The 22,859-nt window shown below is 52.6% G+C and overlaps 2 protein-coding genes across 2 annotated transcripts; both read right to left on the minus strand.

Annotated features, from left to right (window-relative positions):
• Positions 1-12,803: 12,803 nt before the first annotated feature.
• CCL19 (C-C motif chemokine ligand 19) lies at positions 12,804-15,229 on the minus strand. Its single transcript, XM_072360246.1, has 4 exons — positions 15,093-15,229; positions 14,476-14,599; positions 14,180-14,276; positions 12,804-13,791 (listed from the first exon to the last, which is right to left on the minus strand). Exons 1-4 carry the CDS (start codon positions 15,148-15,150, stop codon positions 13,771-13,773), a joined length of 300 nt encoding a protein of 99 aa, XP_072216347.1. The 5' UTR covers positions 15,151-15,229; the 3' UTR covers positions 12,804-13,770.
• A 4,092-nt stretch (positions 15,230-19,321) lies between these two features.
• On the minus strand, positions 19,322-21,882 carry CCL21 (C-C motif chemokine ligand 21). The gene is made up of 4 exons (XM_072360078.1): positions 21,761-21,882; positions 21,091-21,211; positions 20,840-21,006; positions 19,322-20,637 (listed from the first exon to the last, which is right to left on the minus strand). Exons 1-3 carry the CDS (start codon positions 21,825-21,827, stop codon positions 20,859-20,861), a joined length of 336 nt encoding a protein of 111 aa, XP_072216179.1. The 5' UTR covers positions 21,828-21,882; the 3' UTR covers positions 19,322-20,637; positions 20,840-20,858.
• Between the last annotated feature and the right edge of the window lie 977 nt (positions 21,883-22,859).

The following is a 22,859-nucleotide window of genomic DNA, read 5'->3' on the forward strand; positions in this document are numbered from 1 at the left end:
GATGGATGGATGGATGGATGGATGGATGGATGGACGGACGGACAGTCTGGACATCCAAATGCCATCCTAAATATCAGAGATGTTCACTGTGCAAGGACTGATTTGTAAAATTGCCTGGGAGGCCAAGTGCATAGATCCCACAGTGAGAGCAAGGACACAGTTTAAGGACAGGTTGCACTGGTGACCTACACAACCACTCCCCATGGAAGTGGCATCATATCTTGCACAAGGAGACACAGCCTGAAACAATATTGAGGCATGTCCCAGAAATACAGCTCCAGTACCAGGAAGAGAAGTGACATCTCAGACTCCTTTATTTCATGCTGTCCCTACAGTGTAAGCAGGGCAGGGATCCCACCCCAGGGGCACGGTGAATCCAAACACAAATGCTTTAAAAACCCAGTGATGGACATTTACTCTGGCTGTCGATTTCAACTCAAATGCCAGCAGGACACCTCTTCCTGAGCTTTTAGGAGAGTGTCCAAGTGCCCAGTTCATGGGAGTCTACTGAGGTCATCTATACTCTTTTATCCTCATCTATCCCCCTTAGCACCTGCGAACTCCAAGAAGAACTCTCGCTGCCTCATTGTGGGCTTCTCCCTGCAGACAGGTTGCTTCTTTCTTTCCTAAGCAGCTCCACTCTGCCTCCAGGATGCTTTATTGTCTTTCATGGCCTAGAAATATCAAATAGAGGTTCTGGGAGGCCGAAGCCAGCAGCTTAGCTGCTCTTGATGTTCTCAGGAAATGGCTGTTCTGTCCTCAAACCAGCAGCATCAGTTGGGATAACCTCACCAACCACTGAGGTCTCTGCTTTAGTTTTGCACAGAAAACAGGACTGGTGTCAAGGCCAGAGTTCATGTCTCTCATTCATTTGCCTCCTGAGCTGTGTGGTTCAAAGCCGGGAGGGAAACATTTTTGGGGCTTCCTTCATGGAGTGATAGGGTGCATTCTGACCTCCTTGCCTCCTATCAGCTGCATCCTTCTCCCCCAGGAAGATGCTGACCAGGAAGGTACCAGACTCTGTACCTCATGCCAGGCTGGAATACACCATTTGTCCAGGATATGGAACTTTCTCCCCTATTCCAAAGCAGTTCCTTCAGCTCCCCAAGTACGCTGGGTACCAACACAGCCAGGATCCCCCCAGTTTCAAAGCACAGAAGGATGCCCAGACCTTACTTTCCCACTAGATGGCAAACGCTGCCTTTAAAACAGTATTTCAGTGAGTGAACATGACTTCCTCCGGCAGGGGAGGCTGAGAAAATCCATCCTCAGAGCAGAAGCTTGAGGTTGGGTCTGAGACCCCAGCCTGCTGAGGGGCTCGGGTGGTGGGCAACCCACAATGGTCCTCCATGCCACAGATATCCTGCTTTTCTTCCATTCCTTTGATTGCTCTTCATTCCCACTCTCTTGGTTTTGCCCCAGTCTGAGGAGATCCATCTCTGGCTCAATGCCCCAGACATGCACAGGAGACATCTGTTCAACACTCTGGAACACCCTGAACCATGGGCAGCCACAGAGCTAAACCTAGAAGCTTTGCTAGGAATTATTCACACTGTGGTTTGCAAACCAAAGTTCTGCTCACGGCTGCTTGCCGGAGGTCAAGCCCCAGCTTCATGTGCAAGCCATTATGCTCGGCATGAATAAAGAAGGGAGGGATGAAGGCTGTGCAGGTGGATGTGTGTGCTCATGTAAGATCTTCTGCCAGCTCAGTTGTGTTTCCAGGCTTGTGTGTGTTTGCTTGAATTCAGCCCTGGAGCATCCCATGGTCACTACACTAACCTCACACAGAAGATTTCTGCGAGTTTTCTACTGGCCCTGGCACTGCTGCAGTATTCCTGTGCAGTTAAACATGACATGTCATAGCTAAGTAAGGAGCTAACTGTGGACAGCAAACATTTAATGCAGGCAAATCATGCCAGTGAGACATCACTGAGAGGGGAATGTGTCACGTCAGCTCCATGCAGAGAACAGGGTCTGGGGAAGGATGTTAATGAACAAGCAGCAGCTGCTGCATTTCCTCCACGAGGTGCTCAAAGCCCTGCTCCTGGCATTGCCAGCTCCATTTGCTGCTTCCAGTGTTTCCTGTGCAGGGACATCAGTTGACATTGCTTATTCCCAAGCGAGAAGGGCCCTCTGGGCTTCCCGGACACTTTCACCAGGAAAGGTTAATGCCTCTTCCTTCTTGAGGATGGGAATTCCCTCTAGGGAAAATGAAGAAACTGAAAGGATGAGAGTGACTGGGGAATAGAAACTGAGGGATCTGGTGAGCGGCTTGTGGCTGAGGGCAGCCCAGCCAAACCCAATGCCCCACCACAGCCACCACCAGACCACGAGCAGAGCAAGCAGAAGTCTGCTGGCTCACTCCATGGCTGGGCTCCCAGACAGTGCCTGTGACAAAAGGATGGTGCTGGGCTCTCGTGTGTCCCAGTGGCCAAATGCTTCCCAGTTCCTCTGTCCCCAAAATCTGCAGAGCAGCAGTTCAGCGTGGATTTGGCTGTGTCACGCTGCACAGTGTCACACACAGATCCAAGAAGGTTTGACACAGGGAAAAATATTTGGTTGCCCAACCTGGGCTCCCCAATGCCCCCCCAGTCTAACTGATACCCTATTGCTCCTGGCTGTTGGCTCCACCTTTGACCCGAGCACACCAAGGGATGGGCAATTCCCCTTGCCTGCGGATGTCATGGTGCTGCCATGATGTGTATCTGGCCTCAGCTTCCCAGCTCAGGTCCTAGGAGCAGTTCTGGTCCTTTTCTGTAGGCTGAAGGTTCTGGGATTTTTCATCCTGAGTAGTTTTCACTAAGCAAATGCTTCCTGCCTATGTGTGGCACCTGATGGGTGCCTGGCTGCTATGGACAGCATGCACTAGCCTTGCTTTTCCACTTGTCTTTAGTCCACGGAGACTGGAGCCTTTTCAGGCCATGGACTCAAGTGGTCCCAAGACAACCAGCAGGACAGAGGCTCTAGAGCCATGTTTTCTCCTCCTGAAGCTGTGAGACCGTTCCCATCCTTCTGCTGCTGACAGCAGAGAGCGTAGAATCAGAGAACGGCTGAGGTTGGAAGAGACCTCTGGAGATCTTCTGTCCCAGCATCCTCCACCACAGAGCAGAAACACCAGAGGAGCTGCACCACACTTCTCCAGATAAGGAGCTGCGGGATTTCAATGGTTTGCTTGTTCCTCTTGTATAAGCACTTTGGCTCTGCTCCAGGATGAAGTTCTGCAGTTGATAACATTTTGTTCCTTTCATCACATTCCTGCTAATGCAGAAGTTCCTACACTGTGGTAAAAACTAGTGGGTGACCCCTAGACCTGACTTCTCCCATAGTGCTTCCTGCTCCGCAGAGCTGCCTGGAAGCCCACAAGAGACCTGAAAGCTGACCAGGGTCTGGAGATGAACAGAATGGTACCAGTGCCAGAAGGGCTGTGCTTTCATTTCCTCCTGCAGGCAGACAATTTGAAGAGAAGACCCTGAGTGGATCTGCCGCTTTTTCCAGCACACTGCCTGTGAAAGGAAGTGAAAGTTCCCAGCTCAGGCTCCAGCACAGCCCACCATAACCACAGCTGTGGTTCCCCAGAGCAATAAGCCCTGTACCCTTCACCAAAGCCCAGCTGGGAGCCAGCAAGTATGGAAAAGGCCAAAAGGACAATGACACATGAGGAGGCTGAGCACCAAGGTGGTGGGAGATGGCAGAAACCCAAAGCAGTGCATGAAGGGGGTGCTGCCCAGTTTGCAGTTGCTGCTCAATTCCAACCCCTCTCCTCCCCAGCCCCCCAGCCTTGTGCTCCTTGACTGTCCCAGGAGTAACAAGGAAGCTGCAGGGCAGCATGTGCTGCCACTGATGTTGGAGGCAGGACGCAGTGATAAAGTGCCTCTAATCCATCAGCAGCAAAGGATGAATTACCATCAGCCCCTGCAGAGGTGAGGCTCGCCTCACCCTGACCTTCATGCTGCCGGCGTGTGAAGTTCCCCATAAAGTCACTGCAGCTCTGGTGGCATTTCAGTGTTCTCCAGAATAGAGGAGGAATCTTCTTGCAAAATGCAGGCACTGAGTTACAGCCTGGCTGGTGCAGTGCAAGAAGAGAGGGGTCAAGATGAGGTGGCAAGAGCTGCAAGTGTCCCTTTAAGGATATTCTATTGCTGCGAATAAGAACACAAATGTATGCAGGGCTGTGCAATCTGCAAGTCCAAGCAGATTGTAAAGGGGGTGATAAAGCACTGAGCTCTCCCTTGATCATTTAGATTTGCCTTCACCTTTTGCTTCCACCTTGAGGACAGTTACCAGGCTGAGTTTGTGTATCTTGTACCCCATAAAGATATTAAGAGCCCTTTAATCTACTGCTGCATAATCAACAGCTTGTTTTGCCGTGGCGGTAAGCGATGTCAGTGCAGCACATTTGCTGTGTGTGGCCTGGAGCTCCTGAACAACCACCTCCGTTAGCTGGGCAGCACTGGCCTGGGGACAACTGCAGGGCTGGAGCAGCTGGGCTGGCCCAGGGAGCGCTGCAGTGAGACACTGGGAGGAGGCTTCTAATAGACTTTAAAAGGCCCCTATGGTGCAGTTCTGACCGGACAGTGGCAGTGATAGGAATGGACAGGAATGAAAGCTCAGGCTTTCAGCAAGCTGCAACGTCGCACAGTCAGCCCACAGGTGGGAAGATGCCTGGACTTGCTGCCCACATTTCCCATCAGTCCCTGTGCGATTTTGGGGACCCCTCTCTCATCAGCTGGGCTCGGAGCTGCCAGAAGGAAGGACCTGGCTGCCTTTTGCTTTCCTGTCATGCTGACTGATGCCCGGAGTCCTCTCCCCTCTGTTTCCTGTAACAAGGGATCCACAAGCACATCCCACCTCAGCAGGGCATAGGGCCAGCCTGGCTTATCACACACTGAAGAGCCGGCCAGGGACTTTCCACTCTTAGCTACTGTGCCCTGTTAGGAATACCAGCCTGGTACACTGTATTGTCTTTGGAGACTTCCCCAGCTCCCATGCCCTCTGCTGCCTTTGCACTCTTGGCAGCTCTGTCTTCCAGCTCCGCTCCCTCTGATGATTTTTTGCTGGCCTTGGTCATACTCTGCCTGGAAATCCTCAGTCTCAAGGATTTCCCATAGGAATGCCAGGAAGGAAGGTGCAGACCCCCTGTCCTGTGGGAAGCCCCCGCAGACCCAGCCACCATGGCCACTTCCTTTGCAAGCTGCAGAGAAAAATTCTCACTTGGGAGCTTCTGGATTGGACTCGGTCCATTCTATCCCTGACAGTCCACGTAAGGGTGGCACAGAGCTGCTGGCTCTTCAGATGAGAGCTGATACCTGCCCTCATACTCTTGGCTTTCAGAGGAAGCCCTTCGTAGCAGTTTCAGGCTGCAGCACTGCAGAATGACCCGTCCTTCCTCTTCAGGCTCACTCTAGCACTGAGAGAAACTTTGCTGGAAGAAAAGCAGCAATGCTGAGCAGACTGAGGCTGTTCAAGTACTGGCCCAGAAAGGGGAATGATTTGGCTGTTGGGCCTAGAAACCTTGTATTACTGCAACCAGCCATACCTTAAAAGGAGCAGGAGAAATCCCTTCCCGGATGGAGATGAAGAGCTTCTGGGAGCAGGAGAGCAATGACCCCCCTGAAACCCAGCCAGAGCTCTTGTAGAAAAGTCCTGTGGGGTCACATTTGCAGGGGTCAGGGCCCTGCTGGAAGAAGTTGTTCTGTGCCTGCATTTGCCTGCATGAGGTATGGGAAAGGCTGCAGCCTTCACACTGAAGAATCAAATGAGGCAGAGCCCCATTGCACAGCTGGGAGCTTCTGCTCGGCACAGGCTTGCCCTGGCAGCCAGCAAAACCATGATGGATGGCCTGGCGTGTCCTGGCACACTGTGGCCCCATAGCACTCAACTCGGGACAGCTGCAGCACAAGGAAGACAAATGAGATCCAGAGAAACCCAACCTGCTGTCTGCCCCTTTCATCTCTGTTTACATCTGCTTTTTCTTTCAAGACCGTGTATCTCCTTTGTTTAAGAGTGCGTGTGGCTCTTGATCCAATTCCAGATATTTTCTGCTAAAGCCTTTCCTCATTCTCTTACAGCACTGAGCATGGAAAATTTGGGGCCAATTTTGTTTAAAATTCCCTTACTTCAGACTCTTCAGAATCACCGAATCATAGAATCACAGTCTGGCTTATCTTGGAGGGGACCTCGAAGCCCACCCAGCCCCAACCCCTGCCGGGGGCTGGTTGCCCCCACCAGCTCAGGCTGCCCAGGGCCCCATCCAACCTGGCCTCGAGCACCTCCAGGGATGGGGCACCACAGTTCTCTGGGCAGCAGTGCCAGGGCCTCACTGCCCTGTGAGTAAAGCATCTCATAGTCTCTATGGCTGCACACAGCCCTCAGACATACAGCACGAGGCAGAGGAAGCCCACCTCACCTGCTGGGCAGACCACAAAACTACAGAAAAGAAAGGACTTTGAAAGGCTGTCCCAGGCTATCATGCCTACCCTGTGCAAAGCCAGCGCCAGCACAACTCAGGAGGTTTTGACTGTAAAATCCTCAGCATTTCCTTCACTGACCCTTCTTGATAAGTGGAATTTCCCCCCAGCATCTGACCCCAAGGTTTCCTGTGACTTCTTGTCCCACCAGAAGTGAACTCAGAAAACAGCTTCTTCCCTTTCTTTTTGCAGCAGCCTTTTTTGCATTTGGAAACCATCTTGTCCATTCCTGGAAGCCGGGTATATCCAAGCTCCATCAGCCAGTGCTTGGAGGTCAGAGCATTCAGACTGCTACTGCTCTCCAATCAAACTCACTGCCCATCTCCACAGCCCTCCCACCTGGGTGCCCACCTGCCTGGACCCATCTCCTGCTCTCCTCCAGAACAAAACGATGTCCAATATTCTTCCTGAACAAAGCTCAGATTGAAATGAAAACAGTCATCTTCATAGGAGAGAAGAAAACAGAGGCTGGATGCACTCCTTGAAATCCAGAAGACCTGTAGCCCCTCATCACAGAACCAGAGAATGGGTTGAGTTGAAAGGGACCTTAAAAGCCATACAGCTCCAGGCCCACTACCATGGGCAGGGATGTTTCCTACCAGATCAGGTTGCCCAAAGACCCATCCAAGCTGTCCTGGAACACCTCCAGAGATGGGGTACTCAGAGATCCTCTAGGCAACTGCAGCACCTCATCATTCTCATAGGAAATAATTTATTCCTAATATCTAGTCTAAATCTACTTTCTCTTAGCCTGAAGCCATAGCCTCTTGCCCTATCACTGCACTCCCAGGTAAAGAGTCTCCTCCCAGCTGTCCAGTAGGTGCCCTTAGGCACTAGAAAGCACCTCCCTCACCTTGCTGTCCATGCTCCTTTTGATGCAGCCCAGGACATGACTGACCTTCTGGGCTACAAGCACTCACTGTCAGCTCATGATGCGTTTCTCTTCAGCCAATAGACCCAAATTCTTCTCCTCAGTGCTGTGCTCCATCTATCCAACACCCAATCTGTATTGATCTTTGGGTTTGCTCTAGCCCAGGTGCAGTACCCTGCACTTGGCTATTATGAGGTTCACATGTGCCCACCTCTCAACCTGTCTGGGTCCCTCTGGATGGCAATTCTGTCCCCCCAATATGCTGCTTCCACCTCTGAGCACCCACAGACTGGCCTCACACAGCAGCCACAGCACAGTTCCCATTTCTCCACTACCACTGCACCTGCTGCCAAGCTGGGCTGCTGGGCTGAGCACTTCGTGGTATTAGACTAAATGGCTCTTTGTAGGGATTTTTTGCTGTAGTCTGCACAAACACTGTTTTTAACTCTGGTGCTCCAGCACACAGGCATGCCAGGAGATGTGATTTTTTGCACCAAGCCACCTGCATTTGATTTGCTGTCAGCAGGACTGGTTAGCAGTTTAGCTTGAAATCAGGCCAAGGTGGAGAGAGCTTCCCTCCTGCCATCCCCCCATCATGCTGCAAATACCTTCTGCTCCCAGCCCTTTCTCAATGAAAAGAAGGCATAGTTCTCCAGCCAAGGTGTGAACTGCAGATCTCCAGGACCTGCCCTGCCCATGCCAACCAAACCCAGCAAACAACAGTGGCACAGCATGGGCTCAACCCAGTGGACTTCAGCCCTGCCTCTCCCCCAGAACAGGCAGTGAAACCCCATGGGCATCAGTACTGGGAATTCCCTGCAGGCAGCTGGCTCCAAATTCTGAAGCACTTCGCACCAGCTGAGAAATGAAACCAAGCACTATGAGTGCTCAAGGAATCTATAACTGCAGTGTATCTGAGACACTTCTGCTTTTATTCTTTGTAAAACAGTGGCTGATATCTATCCTTTCATATACTGGTCAGTGCCTTTCCAGAAAACCACAGCGTCTAAGTGCAAGGTGGGAAACTACAGTTTGCAGAGCACTGCAATGAAAACTCTTCCAAGTTTGTTTTTCACCAAGGATTACCTCAGAGGCTCAGAAGACACTTGACAGTGCTGCTTATTTGGAGCAGCATCTTCCTAGAGACAGTGGAAAGTCATGGCTTGATAGATTAAGGAACATGTATATAAACACAGTTGTGCTTTCAGTGCACAGCCCAGCAGAGGAGGGTTTTTCCCAGCTAACACATCTGCAAGAAGGAAACCTTTTTTTCTGTAGGAAAGCAGAGAAGAATGAGATGTGCTGGAGGAGGCAGCAGATGGGGCTGCAGATGGTGACCCTCCCAGTGGCACAGCACAGCTGCCACATCCCTCTAGATGGGTACATGATGGCCAGCAGGTAGGCAGAGCTGGGGCAGAAGGGATGGAGGAGCTGGGACAGAAGGTCCAAAATCTCCTTATCTTCCCCACTCCCCAGCCCTTATCCCATGGTTCTTCCTCCTACCTGCTCCCAAGTGGATCTCATGGAGCACTTGGCTGATCCTTGATCCCCTTCCAGCCCCATCCAAGCCAGAGGTGCCCACCTGCACCCTATCTCCTACAGCCCCAGAGCCTCTGTGTCACAGAGATATGCCTTTATGTTGCAGAGCACATGAGAGAAAGAGAATGAAGTTTTCCCCAGCCTCCTGGCCAGGAAGGTACACCAGTCACAGCCTTTCCTACAAGAAAAACATGAAGGAGAGGTGGGCAGTGCCACAGAAAATGGAACTAAGCTCCTCACTGATGTCTACCACATTGCTGGGAGAGATGGCTCATATGGAAGGTACTTTCCAGAGGCTTCTGGCAGCAGGACAGGTTTACTATTTGCTTGTCCTCCTGGGCTTTCTCTTTCATCTCCAGGTTTTACTGCTACCATCCATAAAAAGAAGATGGGTGCATCTGTGGGCAGATAGGATGGCCTCCCCTCCCTTTCCGAAGAGTGCTCTGGGGGTGGGTAAGGGTGCACTTGGCTGGTGGCTGAGCCTATTCTGCATGTAAAACTGTGGGGACAAAGGTCCACATGTCAGGCAGCTTCTGGGCTTCTTTTGACTGCAGGAACCTGGACCAGGAAGAGCAGCCTGGTTGGTCCCCTTCTCCAGCCCTGCTCAGAACCTAGAAATTAGACCATGATTTCTCCAGGACAGACCGTGTTCTCCAGGAATGAAGCCATCAGGTGCAAAGGACAAAAAGGGAACATTCCAACCTGCCCCCTTTTTGGGGGCTGGTAGGGTTTCGCTGCTGTTTCTGTCCTCTGGTAGATGCTCTCTCTCTGCTTTATCCTGCTCTCCAAAAGCATGACCAGCTATGAAGGTCAAGCTTTGGGTGATCAGTATTCAGGTACCCCAAAACTCCAACATCCCTACTCCTATCATCAGGATTCACACAATATCTTTCTAACCTCAGGAAGTGCCTGTGAGGCTTGTTGGGGTGAGAACCCCAAATCCTACCATCAAAACTTGGATCTTTGCTCAGACTGGGTTTGCCCAACGTCATTGGAAACCCATCTCTCTCCTTTGGTTGGTTTGGGATTTTTGTTGTTGTTGTTGTTTGGAAGGACCTGGCTGTACATTCAGGTAACAAAAGTCAGAACAAAGCACACAAGCAGATGGAGAAACTAAACTAAAAGCCCTGGGCTGGAGATCGATTCTCTATGGAGCTAGGAAGGCAGTGGGCAGCCCAGTGTTTTGGTGAAGGTGATTTGGATTCATTCAGCCAGCCCGTATCCTGAGCAAGGAGAGCTGGATCTGCTCACAGACACAAATTTTGGTGTAGGCTGGATCATGCCACTAGGACAGCCCAGCTGCAGGATAAAGTTTCAGGTGTAGCACCCATGGGAGGAGCAGTTCTGCTCAGAGCCCCACAGCTTGGCCAAAGGTGCTGTCATCTTCCTACAAGACAAAGCCTAGCAGAAAGTGTCCAGACAAGCAGCACCGGAGATGATGCTCTGGGATTGAATGAAGAGCCAGAAGGAGCCTGGGTCGGAGAGATGCCAAATCCGGATCCTCTCCATCACCCACACATGTTGCTGATTAGGCAGGAGCTAACAGCACAAGGGAAAGGAACCAGCAGGGCTTTTCTTCTCCTGGGTTCCTACTCTGCCCATCTGTCCACAAGTCTCATCCCTCTGAACAACCTTCAAGTTTCTGAGCACCTGTCAACTGGGTCCACTGCTGGTGCCAAGGGAGTTGTGCCCATGGAGAGCAGCCCTTTCCTGTGGCACCAGGTGGAGGATACAACCACCACAGTGAACAGCTGGTCCTTGCACTTGGACACTAAGGTCACAGCAGATCATGCCTGATCTGTCCTGTCTCCATTTGGGAGGCATCTGAGGCAGCTTCCATCAAACCTGGAAGGTTGCCTCATCCCTAAGGGCATTCAAAGCCAGGCTGGATGTGGCTCTGGGCAGCCTGGTCTGGCAGTTGGCGACCCTGCACATAGCAGGAAGGTTGAAACCAGATGATCAGTGTGGTCCTTTTCAACCCAGGCCATTCTATGATTCTATGAAAGCTCTCATGCCCCCAGCATTGAGACCTGGGGCAGAGAACAATGCAGAACATGTTTGGTTTGCTTGCATAGGTATAACCTTGCCTTTCTTTCCTGGCCTTGAGAGCAGTAACCAGAAGAAGGGCTGTTTTGGCAAACTTTCTATTTATAATGACTTGTGAGTCCATAATACGAGAAATATTTTTGTCAGGAACTGATAAAGCACCCTGGGTGATTCAGTTGACACTCCAGAATACTTCATATCAAAGCGGTCTGTGCAACAAAACCCTGAACCTACTGAGGGCACGTCTGCATCCCACAGTGACAGGTCCCAGTCCTCCACTCTGTGGATGCAGAGAGGGTAAGCAAAGAGCAGGAAAACACAACTGGAGAGAAAGAGACAAACAAGAAGACTTGGAGCACTTGTACTGAAATGGTTTTTTGGCTGCGACCCAGCACATTGCTGCTTTCTCCAAGGACTATGACCTCTGAAAAGTCATTGACTTTTATATATGTATATCAGAAAAACTCACTGTGCTGTTGTTTCTTTTCAAGTGCAGAGTCCTGCTGGCTTGGAGGGATTCCTGAGAGGCTGGCTGAGGAGCACAGAGAGCTCCAGGGTTCTCCCCACCAGAACCACACATGCTGCCCAGGGAAGCATCTCCCGTCCTTCCCCCAAGGTCCACAAAAGGTGGGAACCTGGGCACTGTGCTCCTTGAGTCCCTGTCTCCAGACAAGCACAGACTTGGTCCATCTCAAGCTGAACCCACCAGCTGCGGCAGCTCAGCCTGGGCATGAATCCATGCTGAGCATCCTCCCTGCTGTGGCCCCTCACAGGTCATGGAGTGAGCAGCAGTGTGGTTCTGCCAAAGAAAGCACCAATTACACTCCCCTCCCACTCATATTGTTTGTCTTGGCCTCTGTTCCCATACCAGCCTTCCTCCTCCTCCTCCTCAGGATTATGTTGCTGGAGCTGTCACTGTGCTTAATGAGCTGGGACAGAGCAGGGGAAAGGGCTCTGGGAAAGTTACGGTGAGAGACAGCCAAGCCTGTGGCACTGCAAGTGCACATGGAGCAGAAGGACCCTGGTGGGGGGAGAACATTTGAAAAAGAAACCCTAGCCTCCAGCTAAGGGTGAAGCTGAACAGGAGGGTAAAAGGACTTGATGGCAACAGCTAACAGCTGCTTAGGCATCCCCATGCTGCTCCCCATGGATGCCATCCTGGGACAGGATGGTGGCCACATCACTCCTGCCCTCAAAAAGGGTCCCTGGGTCTCCCAGGTGTTCAGTTCAAATAACAGTCATGTGCGAGAGCATGGTGCTTGGCTGCTGGTCTTGCCACACATAGCACCTGCGTATATGTCCCATGCTTCTGCAGAAAGGAGCAGTTTTGTTCCAACTTGTGTCTTGGGTGAAAGGGCAGCTCTCAGGGAGACATGAGACCATTTTAGGGCAGCAAATCTTATGGAGTCCGGCTTGGTTTTAGAGACTTGATTGTACACAGTGCTGGTGCACAGACCTGAGAGCAAAGCAATCCAGGACTCCTAGTTCATTGGTGATGAGGGGCAGAAGCTGTGCCTTACCCATGGATGCACCTAGGAGCGGAACGCTGGGATTTTCACTACGCTGCATTTCCCCAAAAGCTCTTTCTCTTGTGCAGTCCAGCTGCTCACTGGTTCGGAGATGCAGGCCAGTCTGAGCATGCCCTGACTCAGTTTCCCTCTACCACAAGGGCAAAGCTCGCATTCCCAGCAGCTGTACTGGTGGCACTGAAGTGGCTTGGCCTGGGAGGTGCAGTATTTCCATGCTCTCTCCCATCCTTCACCCTCTGAAATCATCCCACACCCCTGAAAGCCCTTCTTATCACCCTACACTCCACACACTCCCATACTCTGCACTGTTCTTTGGGCTCAAACACAAGGCAAGCCAACAACCCATGGGCTTTTTCTTTTTATTATTATTTAACAAAATTACAGCTTTTTTTTAATTACTTTCTTAAGAAAGGAAGGAAGGAAGCAACTAATGCCTTTAACTATTGCACTGAATAGATCTAGCAGCAAGTACCTGAGCATGGTGTGAGTACTGCTCCCGTATCATTGCCAAGAGCAGTTTTTGACCATGGTGGCAGGCTCAGGAACCGAGAAGGATGGCAGTATCCCTGAGTGATACCCATCACCACTTGCATCCTGCAGGCCAGGCCCTGGCCAAGTGGACACCAGCTGTGCCACAGCACCCAGCAGTGCCAGGATGGGACATCTGCCCCAGTGCACCTTTGCCTGGCTGTCCCAGATGCTGGCCATGGCTCCATTCCACCTGGTCAGGAAAGTGCACCAGGGGAAAACTGCAAGGGAGTCAGGGCTCAAGAAAGAAACAACGTCATGTGTTCCCTGAGAACAGCATGGAATCAGCATGGTGGCAAGGGACATCCCCATCTCTCCCATTCATCCCTGTGCAGTCTTTACTGAGAAGCCCTTCCCAGGGATATAGAAGGTCTCAGGCTCGAGGCTGATGATGGAAACCCAAGGAAACAGACCAGTGATAGAAATGAGATCACAGGAAGGCTGAGACCCCAACAAACTCATCTGTAGATCTGTCCCTCAGGTCAACTCCTTGTCCTCGTTGGTGGCAGAGGTGATGCTGAGAACCTTCAAGGCCAAGGCTCCCATCAAGCAGCCCCTGGCTCAGCCGGATGCAGGTTTCTCGGTCACAACAGTGGCAGAAGGGAAAAGAGAGAACAGAAGAGCTGTGCCCAGCACTGTGCACTGACACAACTACCAAGGAGGGCTGGTCCTGTGCACCACAGCAGGACACAGAAGCAGGGTTGGCTTCATGGCTTCACAAGCTTCAGATTCACAGCTGGGAATCAGCCCTGCTCTGGGTGCTGGGGCTGGGCACACACTTCTGCAGAGCCTAATTGCTTTGATTTGGGACCTGGCAAAGAGAAAAACCCAGCTGGGATGAGTGTGGTTCTGAGGCAGGAGCCTTCCCAATGCCCCTTCCCTGCAGCTGAAGTGGTTACCGGGACTATGGGCAGAGCCTCACCTTGACTGTCTCCAGAGACTGGCATCCACCACCTCTCTGGGCAAGAAGAGGGCTTGCAAAGCACACACAAACCTCATCCCCAGCCTTCCCCATGGAGGTGCACATTGCCAACTCCAAGGCAGCAGAGCAGAAGCAGGGATCTCTGCTTTGTTCCCAGTGCCATTTGCAGCAGCATCAATCCCGCTAGGACTGGGACGACCTGTTTAGGGGCAGACCCAACCCACCCCACACTGTTCCCAGTCCCCAGCACATGCATGGAGCAGGGTCCAGCTCCCACCTTCCTGGCAGAGCTGGCGTCCAGCTTCTCTCGGAGGCGCAGCACCCACGGAGCTTGGGGTGGGGCACAGAGCTGCTTGCCCCTCGCAGTGATGAACCTGCCAGGTCCACAGGGGAAAAGAAAGAGATGTCCTGAAGATGTTCCTGCACAGCTCGAGTTCTCACCCATTGCTTCCATCACCATCCTCCTCCACGTCCACTTTTTGGTGACCTTCCCTCACATTCTCCCCAGATTTTTGCCTCCCTCCCTGCCTCCTGCATGCACCATCCCTCACCCACCAAGGACCTATGGCTTACACAGTGGCAGGGATGTCGCAGCCATCCTGCACCAGCTGCATCCGGTAGTCCTGCACTATCCGCCACGGGATGGGCTTCTCTCTCGTCCGCAGGCAGCAGTCAAGGACGTTGTTGCCGGCGTACACTGGAGGAGGAACAGCATGAGTGTTCTTGAGGTCACTGCTGGGCTCCATGGACACCAAGGCCATGAAGTGGGGCAGAATGATGACCACTCAGTGTGGGCAACCCTGCATGCCTGGAGCCCTCCTGTGTCCCCAGGCCAGTACCCCAAGTGCCCGGGATGCTCCTCTGTCATGGTAGGGACTTCTTAGACAAGGGAAAAAGGAAGCACATGGGCAAAAGGAAGCATGCAGTTCCAGTGTGCATGGGCTGGGTTAGGGCACTGGGGGGCAGGAATGCTCCACCACCTGTTCCCAGCACAGATTTCTGCATAGGATCCTTGTGGACTTTGGGCAGGACAGAGTCCCTTGGGTACAAGTTACGAGCAGAACATTCAAGAGAGCTGCTGCAAAGCCCCAGCACTGAATCCCTGTATTTCTTCTGCAAACGCAAAAGCAAACAAGAAGCTGGCTCCTAGCCCTTCTTCAAGAAAACCACCCATAAATTTTCCTTCTTACCGTGCAGGATACATCCCAGCACCAGCAGACTAAAGCAGAGAAGACGCAGCTGCTGCATTGTGTTGCTGAGTCAGGCAGAGGATGAGCTGCAGGCTGTGGTGCTCCGTACAGGAGAGGTGAGCTCTGCACAGCGTGCCGCGCTCTGCTGCTGGTGTTCCCCACTGCCTATTTATCTGTCCAGCCCTTGGCTTTCACTTTCTTTTAGTGAAGACAGGGGTGGGAAATGGCAGTAGGCAGCATTTTGATCTTTGTGCAGTTCCCGAACATCCCGTCAGCTTTCCCTGCAGCCAGCTGTTCAGCCTCCCCACAGCCAAGCACCCTCCAGGGCATGGAGGCTGTGGTCAGGATCATCACCCCTGGCCCCTGGGAAAAAACTTATGGGATCTCATCCCGTGCATTTCCCACTCCCTCCTCCAAGACCTCTCTGGGACATCCCCACTGGATGAGGCTCATCACTCAGTCATGAGTGTATATTGGAGCTGCTTGACTCCCCCTAAAGCCTCCAGCCTGTTTGTAGGTGCCTGGTTGCCCCTCTACCTCCGTGCCCTCCCCATTGCCAGCACACCAGACACATTCAGAACTGCCTGAGCTTGGAACGTCTGTGCAGTGCTGGTGGATGGAGCCTGGCTGAGCTCACATGCCAAAAGACAGCGTGGTTTCCAGGTGTCCCTGGAGCAAGTGGGCTCATGGCCAAAGAGAGCTGCATGTCTTTCTGCAAATGTATTTTCTCAGCACACGAGCAGAAATCCCCAAAGGGAGGCTTGGCTGCCAGCACTCACTGCTCGTGCAGGCATCACCAGGAGCAAAGAGCACGCTCCTGCTGCAAACCTCAGGGCAGAACAGAGACAGAGGCTGTCCCTCCTTGAGGCCACCATCGGGACACTGCCACTGCAACCACCATCTTCAGCCAGCCTGCTCCAGCCCTGGTGGATGGCATGGGGGATGCAGCTTGTGGGAGGGACAGTGGAAGGGATCTCACCCCTGCCCCGTGGGCATTTGGAGAGGTGTAGAGACAGGATCCTCTTGGAGGGAACTGGGGATAGGGAGAGAAGCACCAACTGCACTCAGGGAAATGCCCATTTATATCAGGAAAAATATTTCCCCACAAGGAGAGTAAAATCTTGTACTGAAATCTCCATCCCTCCCCCCTCTCCATTGCTTCAGCCTCAGCGCTTCCTTGCACCTTAGTGGAGACTGCTACACAGTGACAATTTTCTTCTTGGGGACAGGAACTCCTGGGTCCCTCTGCATCTCTCAGCAGTAGGAAATAATGAACTGTCCCTTCCATAGTCCAGGATAAGAAAAAAAGAGGAAGCTCAAGCCGTGCCACCTGCCAAAGTGCTTCATCCCTGTGTGGCTACTGTGCCACCTTGTGCACAGAGCAGAGCTCTCCATCGGGAGAGCCCTGCCTCCAGCTGCACCCATGTTCAGCATGTCAGTACTGCCAGAGGGGACAGGAGGAGGCTGGCAGGCAGAAGGAGCAGTGCAAACAGGACATGCAAGGATAGCTGTAGTCAGACCCTCCCACTTTCAGCATTCTCCAAGCTTATTAACTGTAAAGAAATCTTGGTGGGTGGAAGAGGAATTTGGGCAGCAGAGGATTAACATCATTCATCAGTCCCATGTGGATGCAGGCTGGTGCTGGGACCTAATCTCCACTCATTCCCCCTTGATGCTGGCAAAGACATCCTGTGGCAAGGAGGGTGGTGGTGCAGGATCAGCAGGGAGTGCTGGAGGTTCCCTCCTGTGAGACCCCCCCCCCTCCAAGTCCGGGCACTTCTGGCGACCCTGACCTCACAGCAAAGGACAGAACATGAGTAGAAGGTAGTATGTAAGAGCTGGGAGTGCATCCTGGGGGGGTGGAGGGGGTGTTGTTAACTCCTGCAGCACTCCCAGCAGCTCTCAGCCCCTGAGAGATACAGAGGCTCTGCGTTCCTGTGTGTGACATGAAGCTTTCTCAGTGCCAAGTGGGTGAAAGCATGGCTGCTGGAGTCACTTCTGCTCCCCAGGAGGGCCTTGAGAGAGTGAGGAAAGGGGCTTTCCACGTTGGGAAAAGGGGATGTGATGGTTTTCCCCCTCTGCTGGGGTCAGTGAGATTTCTAAGAAGAATGTGGTCAGCCACAAAGTATATCCAAGAGACCATCCCCCCCACCCCCCTCACTCTGGTGTGATTTGGGAAGAGGACAGGATGTCATTTGCACTGAGCTATCCGAACATCATCCAGCACCAGACACCACAGGCAGCAGAAGCATCCCTGAGCGCTCACTCCTGAGGAAGAATTTCTTAATGAGAGCAGGAACGATGCATGAGAGTATGGTGCGCCCCATAGGAAATACAACCTATCATCATACATCATCACATCCATCCCTCGGCACTGTTCAGGAGGCACCAGCCATGCTGCTGTTCTCCCTGAGACCCCCTGGTGCTGTGCAGTGCTCTGCTCCCCATCTCCAAGCCAGGGAGCTAGAAAGGACAAAGGGGGAATTCCAGTAAGCTCCAGACACAGCCAGCCCCTGTGGCAGCATCTGGCCTGGCTGAATTCACCTCATTTTGAAATATGAGACTACATCACAGCTGCTTTGATTTCCATGCCTCTGCTACAGCCTCCCAACACGGGAGGCTTCCATATGTCTCCCACAGCGTCTCAGTCCCACTGCAGCATGACACCCAGGATCTCCTTGGGATCTCCTTCAGCTGAGGGAACTTAGTCTGGTTTAAATGGAATTAAGGAAAAACCAGTGAGCACTTGACTTTGGCCAGAAGAGAGCAAAGAGGGTCTTGAGGTCTTGGCTAAGGCGGATGTAGTCCTGCACCAGTTCCTAAGTGCTGGACACTGGGGAGACTGGGAGCCTCCACTGCCCACCATCCACCTCTCCATCTCCATGCTGAAGCAGGAGTTCAGAGCCCAGGAGCGTGGTGTGGTTGAAAACGCTGGCTCTCCATAAGGATATCTCTCACTTAGCAACCCAGAGCCTTCTCCTGTTTCTACCACAGAGGGAAACAAGGTCCAGAGCAAACCACTCTCCTGCAGGGCATGCCTACACACTGCAGTCTGGGACATCACCGCCCTTCTAGTGCCCATGTAGCCCCAGAAGCTCCAATCTGCAGAGCTGCAGTGTGCATGCTCCTATGTGCTGTTAGCAGTGCAGCATGGAGGGTTGAACCCTGGGCATGTGTCCCCAGGTGAGCATCACTGGAGCTCAGCCCAGCATCCCAGCCCAGCACGCTGTGCTGCCAGGAGCCACGTCTGTGCCGGGTAATTGCTGAGCTGATCATTTGGCCCACATTCAGGACTTCCCTTCTTTTGGCTGCAGGTTGTGGTTTCTCTCTTGCTTGGCTACTTACTTCTTGTCACCTAATCCTGTCTGCTCCAGGGTGGCCCAGCTCCTGGAAATCCCCCCCAGCCTAGTGCTGTTACTCCAGCCTTTTGCTCAGAGAGCATCCTTGGAGTGCTCCCTGGTGCCATCACACCTGCCATGTATGACAGCAGTTTTTTGGTCTGCTCCCATCTGAGGTTTCTGCTACATTTTTCACCTTGTTTTCCTCTGTAACGCTGTTTTGCTGTGAAGATGGCATGCAAATGCCCATGTGTGTGCAGGCATGGGGCACGTGCAGGCTGTGTTTGTGCTCATGTATGCCTTGCTGTCTGGGTATCTGTGTCCACTTACAGCTTTGCCGCAAGCTCTTCTTTTAGGGTAAATCACTACAGGACACCTGTAGGGCCATGGTTTTCACCTGTCTTAGCCCAATGCCCATCTCACACTAGAAGGGACCAAAGCCACACACATCTATCACCGCAGGGAAGAGAAGCTACACTTCGTGCACTGGCCAGCTCCACCCATTTCCTCCCACTTTGCCCTTTGTGGTTGCAGACATAGTTGGCCAGCCCTCCCCGCCGGGGTGTTTTGCAATCATTTTCCCTGTTGCAGCCAGCACAAGAGCCACCCCTGCAGAAGGCCATCCCCGCTGTGTGCCTGCAGCAGCCCCATGTCAGCTCCAGACAGATGCCTGCACATGACAATGGCATATGTCCAAAGCAGATCACAGACCCATTAATAACTCCTTTAACACCCCACAGAGCAGCAGGAGCACTGCTCTGAGTCGAAGTCATGGCTGCAGGGATGACATGCAGTTCAGCCTTCCACCCTAACCCATCTTCCCCTCCCTTTCCAGTCTTCCCGAAGACCATCGCGAGCACCAGGAGGACTGTGCTGGTGTTTGAAGGATATGTTTTATTGCCTTGCATCCTGCCTGGAGCCCGGACAGCCGCACTGTGGCACTGGGCCGGCTCAGCACCCAGGGTCGGTATCGGGTTCTTCACAGTTTCTTTACAGTCTTAAAAGAATACACCTCAACGCCCGGTGGATAAAGCAATCAGCCATATAAATGTACGCAATAGAAGCACTCAGCTACAAGCGTTCCCCAGCCAGCACACTTCCTATGCTGAAACTGTTAAGCCCCACAAATCCTGTTACTGCAATCATACGGCTTAATAGACCCTTGCTGACTGAAGTCCACGAGCAAACGGCACTGTGGCTTTTGCAGGGACTTTCCATCCTTCCTCAGCACAGCAGGGAGCTGCAGACAGGAGATCTGTCCATCCACCTGCTTGCAGCCCCCCCTTTCTGTGTGCTTGGGGTTTGAAAGAGCTGCTCGTCGTCTCTGCAATGAATTCTGCAGATCCTTCTATTCCTGCACCTGCAGAGCCTCCCGTGCACCATTTCCACCATGCACACATTTCATTTTGGAGAAGAAAGGCTAAGAGAGTTTCTTTTATCATTCCTGAAAGCAAAGCGGTTTGCTTAATAATGTCTGAATCTCTGAATACAGCAAAAACAAGTGAGGACAAAGCAGTAAAATTGCACTAAGATGAAAACTTTGCTTTGGCTTCATTGCAATTTTATACCTAAAAAAAAATTTAAAAATAAAAATAAAAAAATAAATCAAAGGATATTTGGGAAAAAAAATCCTATCTTCCTAAAAGTGATACTGCAGCAGCTTGTTGTAAAAGCCAAAGGTGAGCCCCAGCCCAGCACTGAAGCAGAACCTGCAGTCCCCATGCTGCTCTTAGCTGCTGTGGGTGTTTGTGGGAGGCAGTAACCTGCCTGGGCACCACTGCTTGCAAGCTGGAAAGGAGCAAGAGGACTAGAGGAGAATGAACTGCAGCCATCATTTATTTGGTATAAAAATTAGAGCCATCTTCCAGAAAAGCCAGTCTGCAGCATAAAGGGTGCTCTGTGAAGCAGCAAGCAGAGCCCTTCAGGTTGTAAAGCAGAGCCCTCTGTGTAAAGCAGTCTTTAATATAAATACAAATGTATAATATCCCCAAATAAAGCTGCCATCCCACCAGGTGCTTTGCAGGAACCCCCCCACCATGGCGAAGGTGCTCACTGCTAGGGCTCAGCTCCCTGCTGGGGAGAGGGGGTGCCAGCAGTGAGGAGGGAAACATGGGGCAGAGCACAGTCCCCTCTTGCCCCAGTGCTGGAAGGTGAGTGAGCTGCAGGTGTCCATTGCTGTTCGGTGGTCAGTGGGGAAAGTGTTTGTCCTAGGGGAGAGGAGGGCAAGAAGAGAGTGAGCGTCTCAGCACCCCCCAACCTGCGGCTGTGGGGCAGTGTCCCCAACCATTTCTGCCACCAGCTTCATCCCCAGGAGCTGGTTGCTAAGAGGGTGGATTTGCAATGTGGGACAGCATCCTTGCCATCCCTCCCCCACCTTGCAATTCCCTCCATCTCCCAGCTGCCGCTCACCTGCCTCTCCAGGCCTGGCTTAGACCTGTTTCCTGTTCTGCCTCTTGGGTTTGCCCTGGGAAGGGTTTCTTCTGCCGTTCTTCAGGTTCTTCAGGTTCTTGATCAGCTTCTGGACAGCGGGGTCAGTAGGAGAGCAGCAGATTTTCACGTTCTTCTTGGTGGTAAACCTGGGAGTATGGGCAGAGGGGTTTGCTGTGGAATCAGAGGGAGCATACAGGGAGGGAGGGCTCAGACCACAACGGAGTACTTACACAACAGCATGCAACACGCATCCCGACTCGGGGCCCTGGATGCTGTAGGACTTCACCAACTTGATGGGGATGGTCTTCTGGCTGGTCTTCAGGCAGCAGTCTGAGGCCGGATTGTTCACTCCTGTGGGACAGGGAGGGCACGTGAGATTTTGGTCCCCCATTGAGCCAAAGCATCTTCCCACCCCAGGGGAGCACAGTGTGAGGGGATTGCTTGGCAGTGCTCCTGGGAGTGATGCTGTGATTGTTTCACATTGATTTTTGATTATTCCTAACAGATCAGACCTGGGAAAATCTAAAGGCAAACTAAAACCACCTTCCTCCCATCCAACCTCTTCTACCTCTTCCCCTGAGCAATGCAGGGGAATGATGCTGGGGCACCAAAATGAGGGTGGGAACTCTGCCCCCCATTACCCTGCTGCAGGGGTATGTGACTCGCATGTCACCCCTGCACTGCTGCTACTGGGGGGAAACTGAGGCAGGGATGGGCTCTTTGCAACAGGACCTCATTTTCCTGCTTTGCCCCCAAGCTTGGAGTGCTGCCACCCCACCCTGACACCCAAACACCCCACCTACACTACACCATCACCCTGTGCTCTCAGGGCCACAGCACTCTGTGCAGAGCCCCAACCCTAATCCTGACTCCTGCCCCACGTTCGCCTGCAGCCCTCACCTTCAGCCTGGTGGAGCAGGAGAGCAACCGCCAGCAGGAGCAGAGGCAGCAGGACGCGCAGGGCCATGGTGGGTGCTGAGCCTCGCAATGCTGAGCAGCAGGACACGCACTGCTGTCCCGAGCCTCAGCTGCTCCAATTTATCTGCAGTTGCTTTGCTTTCGTTTTCAGTCCCCCTGGCAGTCAGCCCACTTGAGGCTGTATGATGGAGGAGATGGAGGGTGGAAGTTTCCCGTAAGCAGCGAGCCCCCCTTTACAGACCCGTTCTGTCTTGTTCCTGGCTGCCCAGCCCAGCACAGCAGAGCACAGCACAGGGTGCCACACGGGGGGCACACCGGAGATGCAGCCCCCAGCACGTCCAGGTGATTTTTGAGCTCCTGTTTCCTACCCCATCCCACAACCTGCCGCTGCCTGCCCCCAACTGCTGTTACTTGCCTGCTGGCTCCCCAGGCAGCGACCCTGGAGGGTGGCCAAGTCATCAGAGAAACCAAGGAGGGAATCTTCTGCTCCCCCAACCTGTGCTTTGCTCCCAAGCCAAGACATTCCCCTGATGTAGGTGAGAAGGAGCTGAACATAACCCCACATACAAACTCTCTCAGCTCCTCCCCGATGCTACTATGAGGGGCCCCCAAAACTTTTGATTACATCTCTAATATTGGGATGCACAAGGTCCAAGATGCAAATAGGGCTGGGGGAGATAGCACAGCTTGGGCCGCCTCTGCATATGTGAAGAGACAGAGTGTCTGCATCCTCTTTGTATCGCCATATTGTGCGGGTCAGGGCTGAGCAGGGAACTCAACCAGGTGAGGGAGAAGGCTGGTGAGATCCTCCTGCGGTCCAATGCACTGTCCCTCAGGTAGGAGAGGGTGAGCTCTGCAGCACGACATGCTGGGCATACGTGGCAAGATTCTGAGGGAGCCCAACTGCAGTGGCAAAACCCAAAGGGAGGGCTCAGCCACCATGCCACAGACTGGAAAAGAGAGTGAGAATGAAGATTTCACGACTAAAGATGAAGATTTCACAACAGTCTGGGCAACCTGTTCCAACACTCGAAATGTTCTCATGTTGAAAACATTTTCCCCTCTGTTTAATTGGAATTTC

This window comes from Excalfactoria chinensis, chromosome Z (genome assembly GCF_039878825.1).
Source record: "Excalfactoria chinensis isolate bCotChi1 chromosome Z, bCotChi1.hap2, whole genome shotgun sequence".
Classification (NCBI taxonomy): domain Eukaryota; kingdom Metazoa; phylum Chordata; class Aves; order Galliformes; family Phasianidae; genus Excalfactoria; species Excalfactoria chinensis.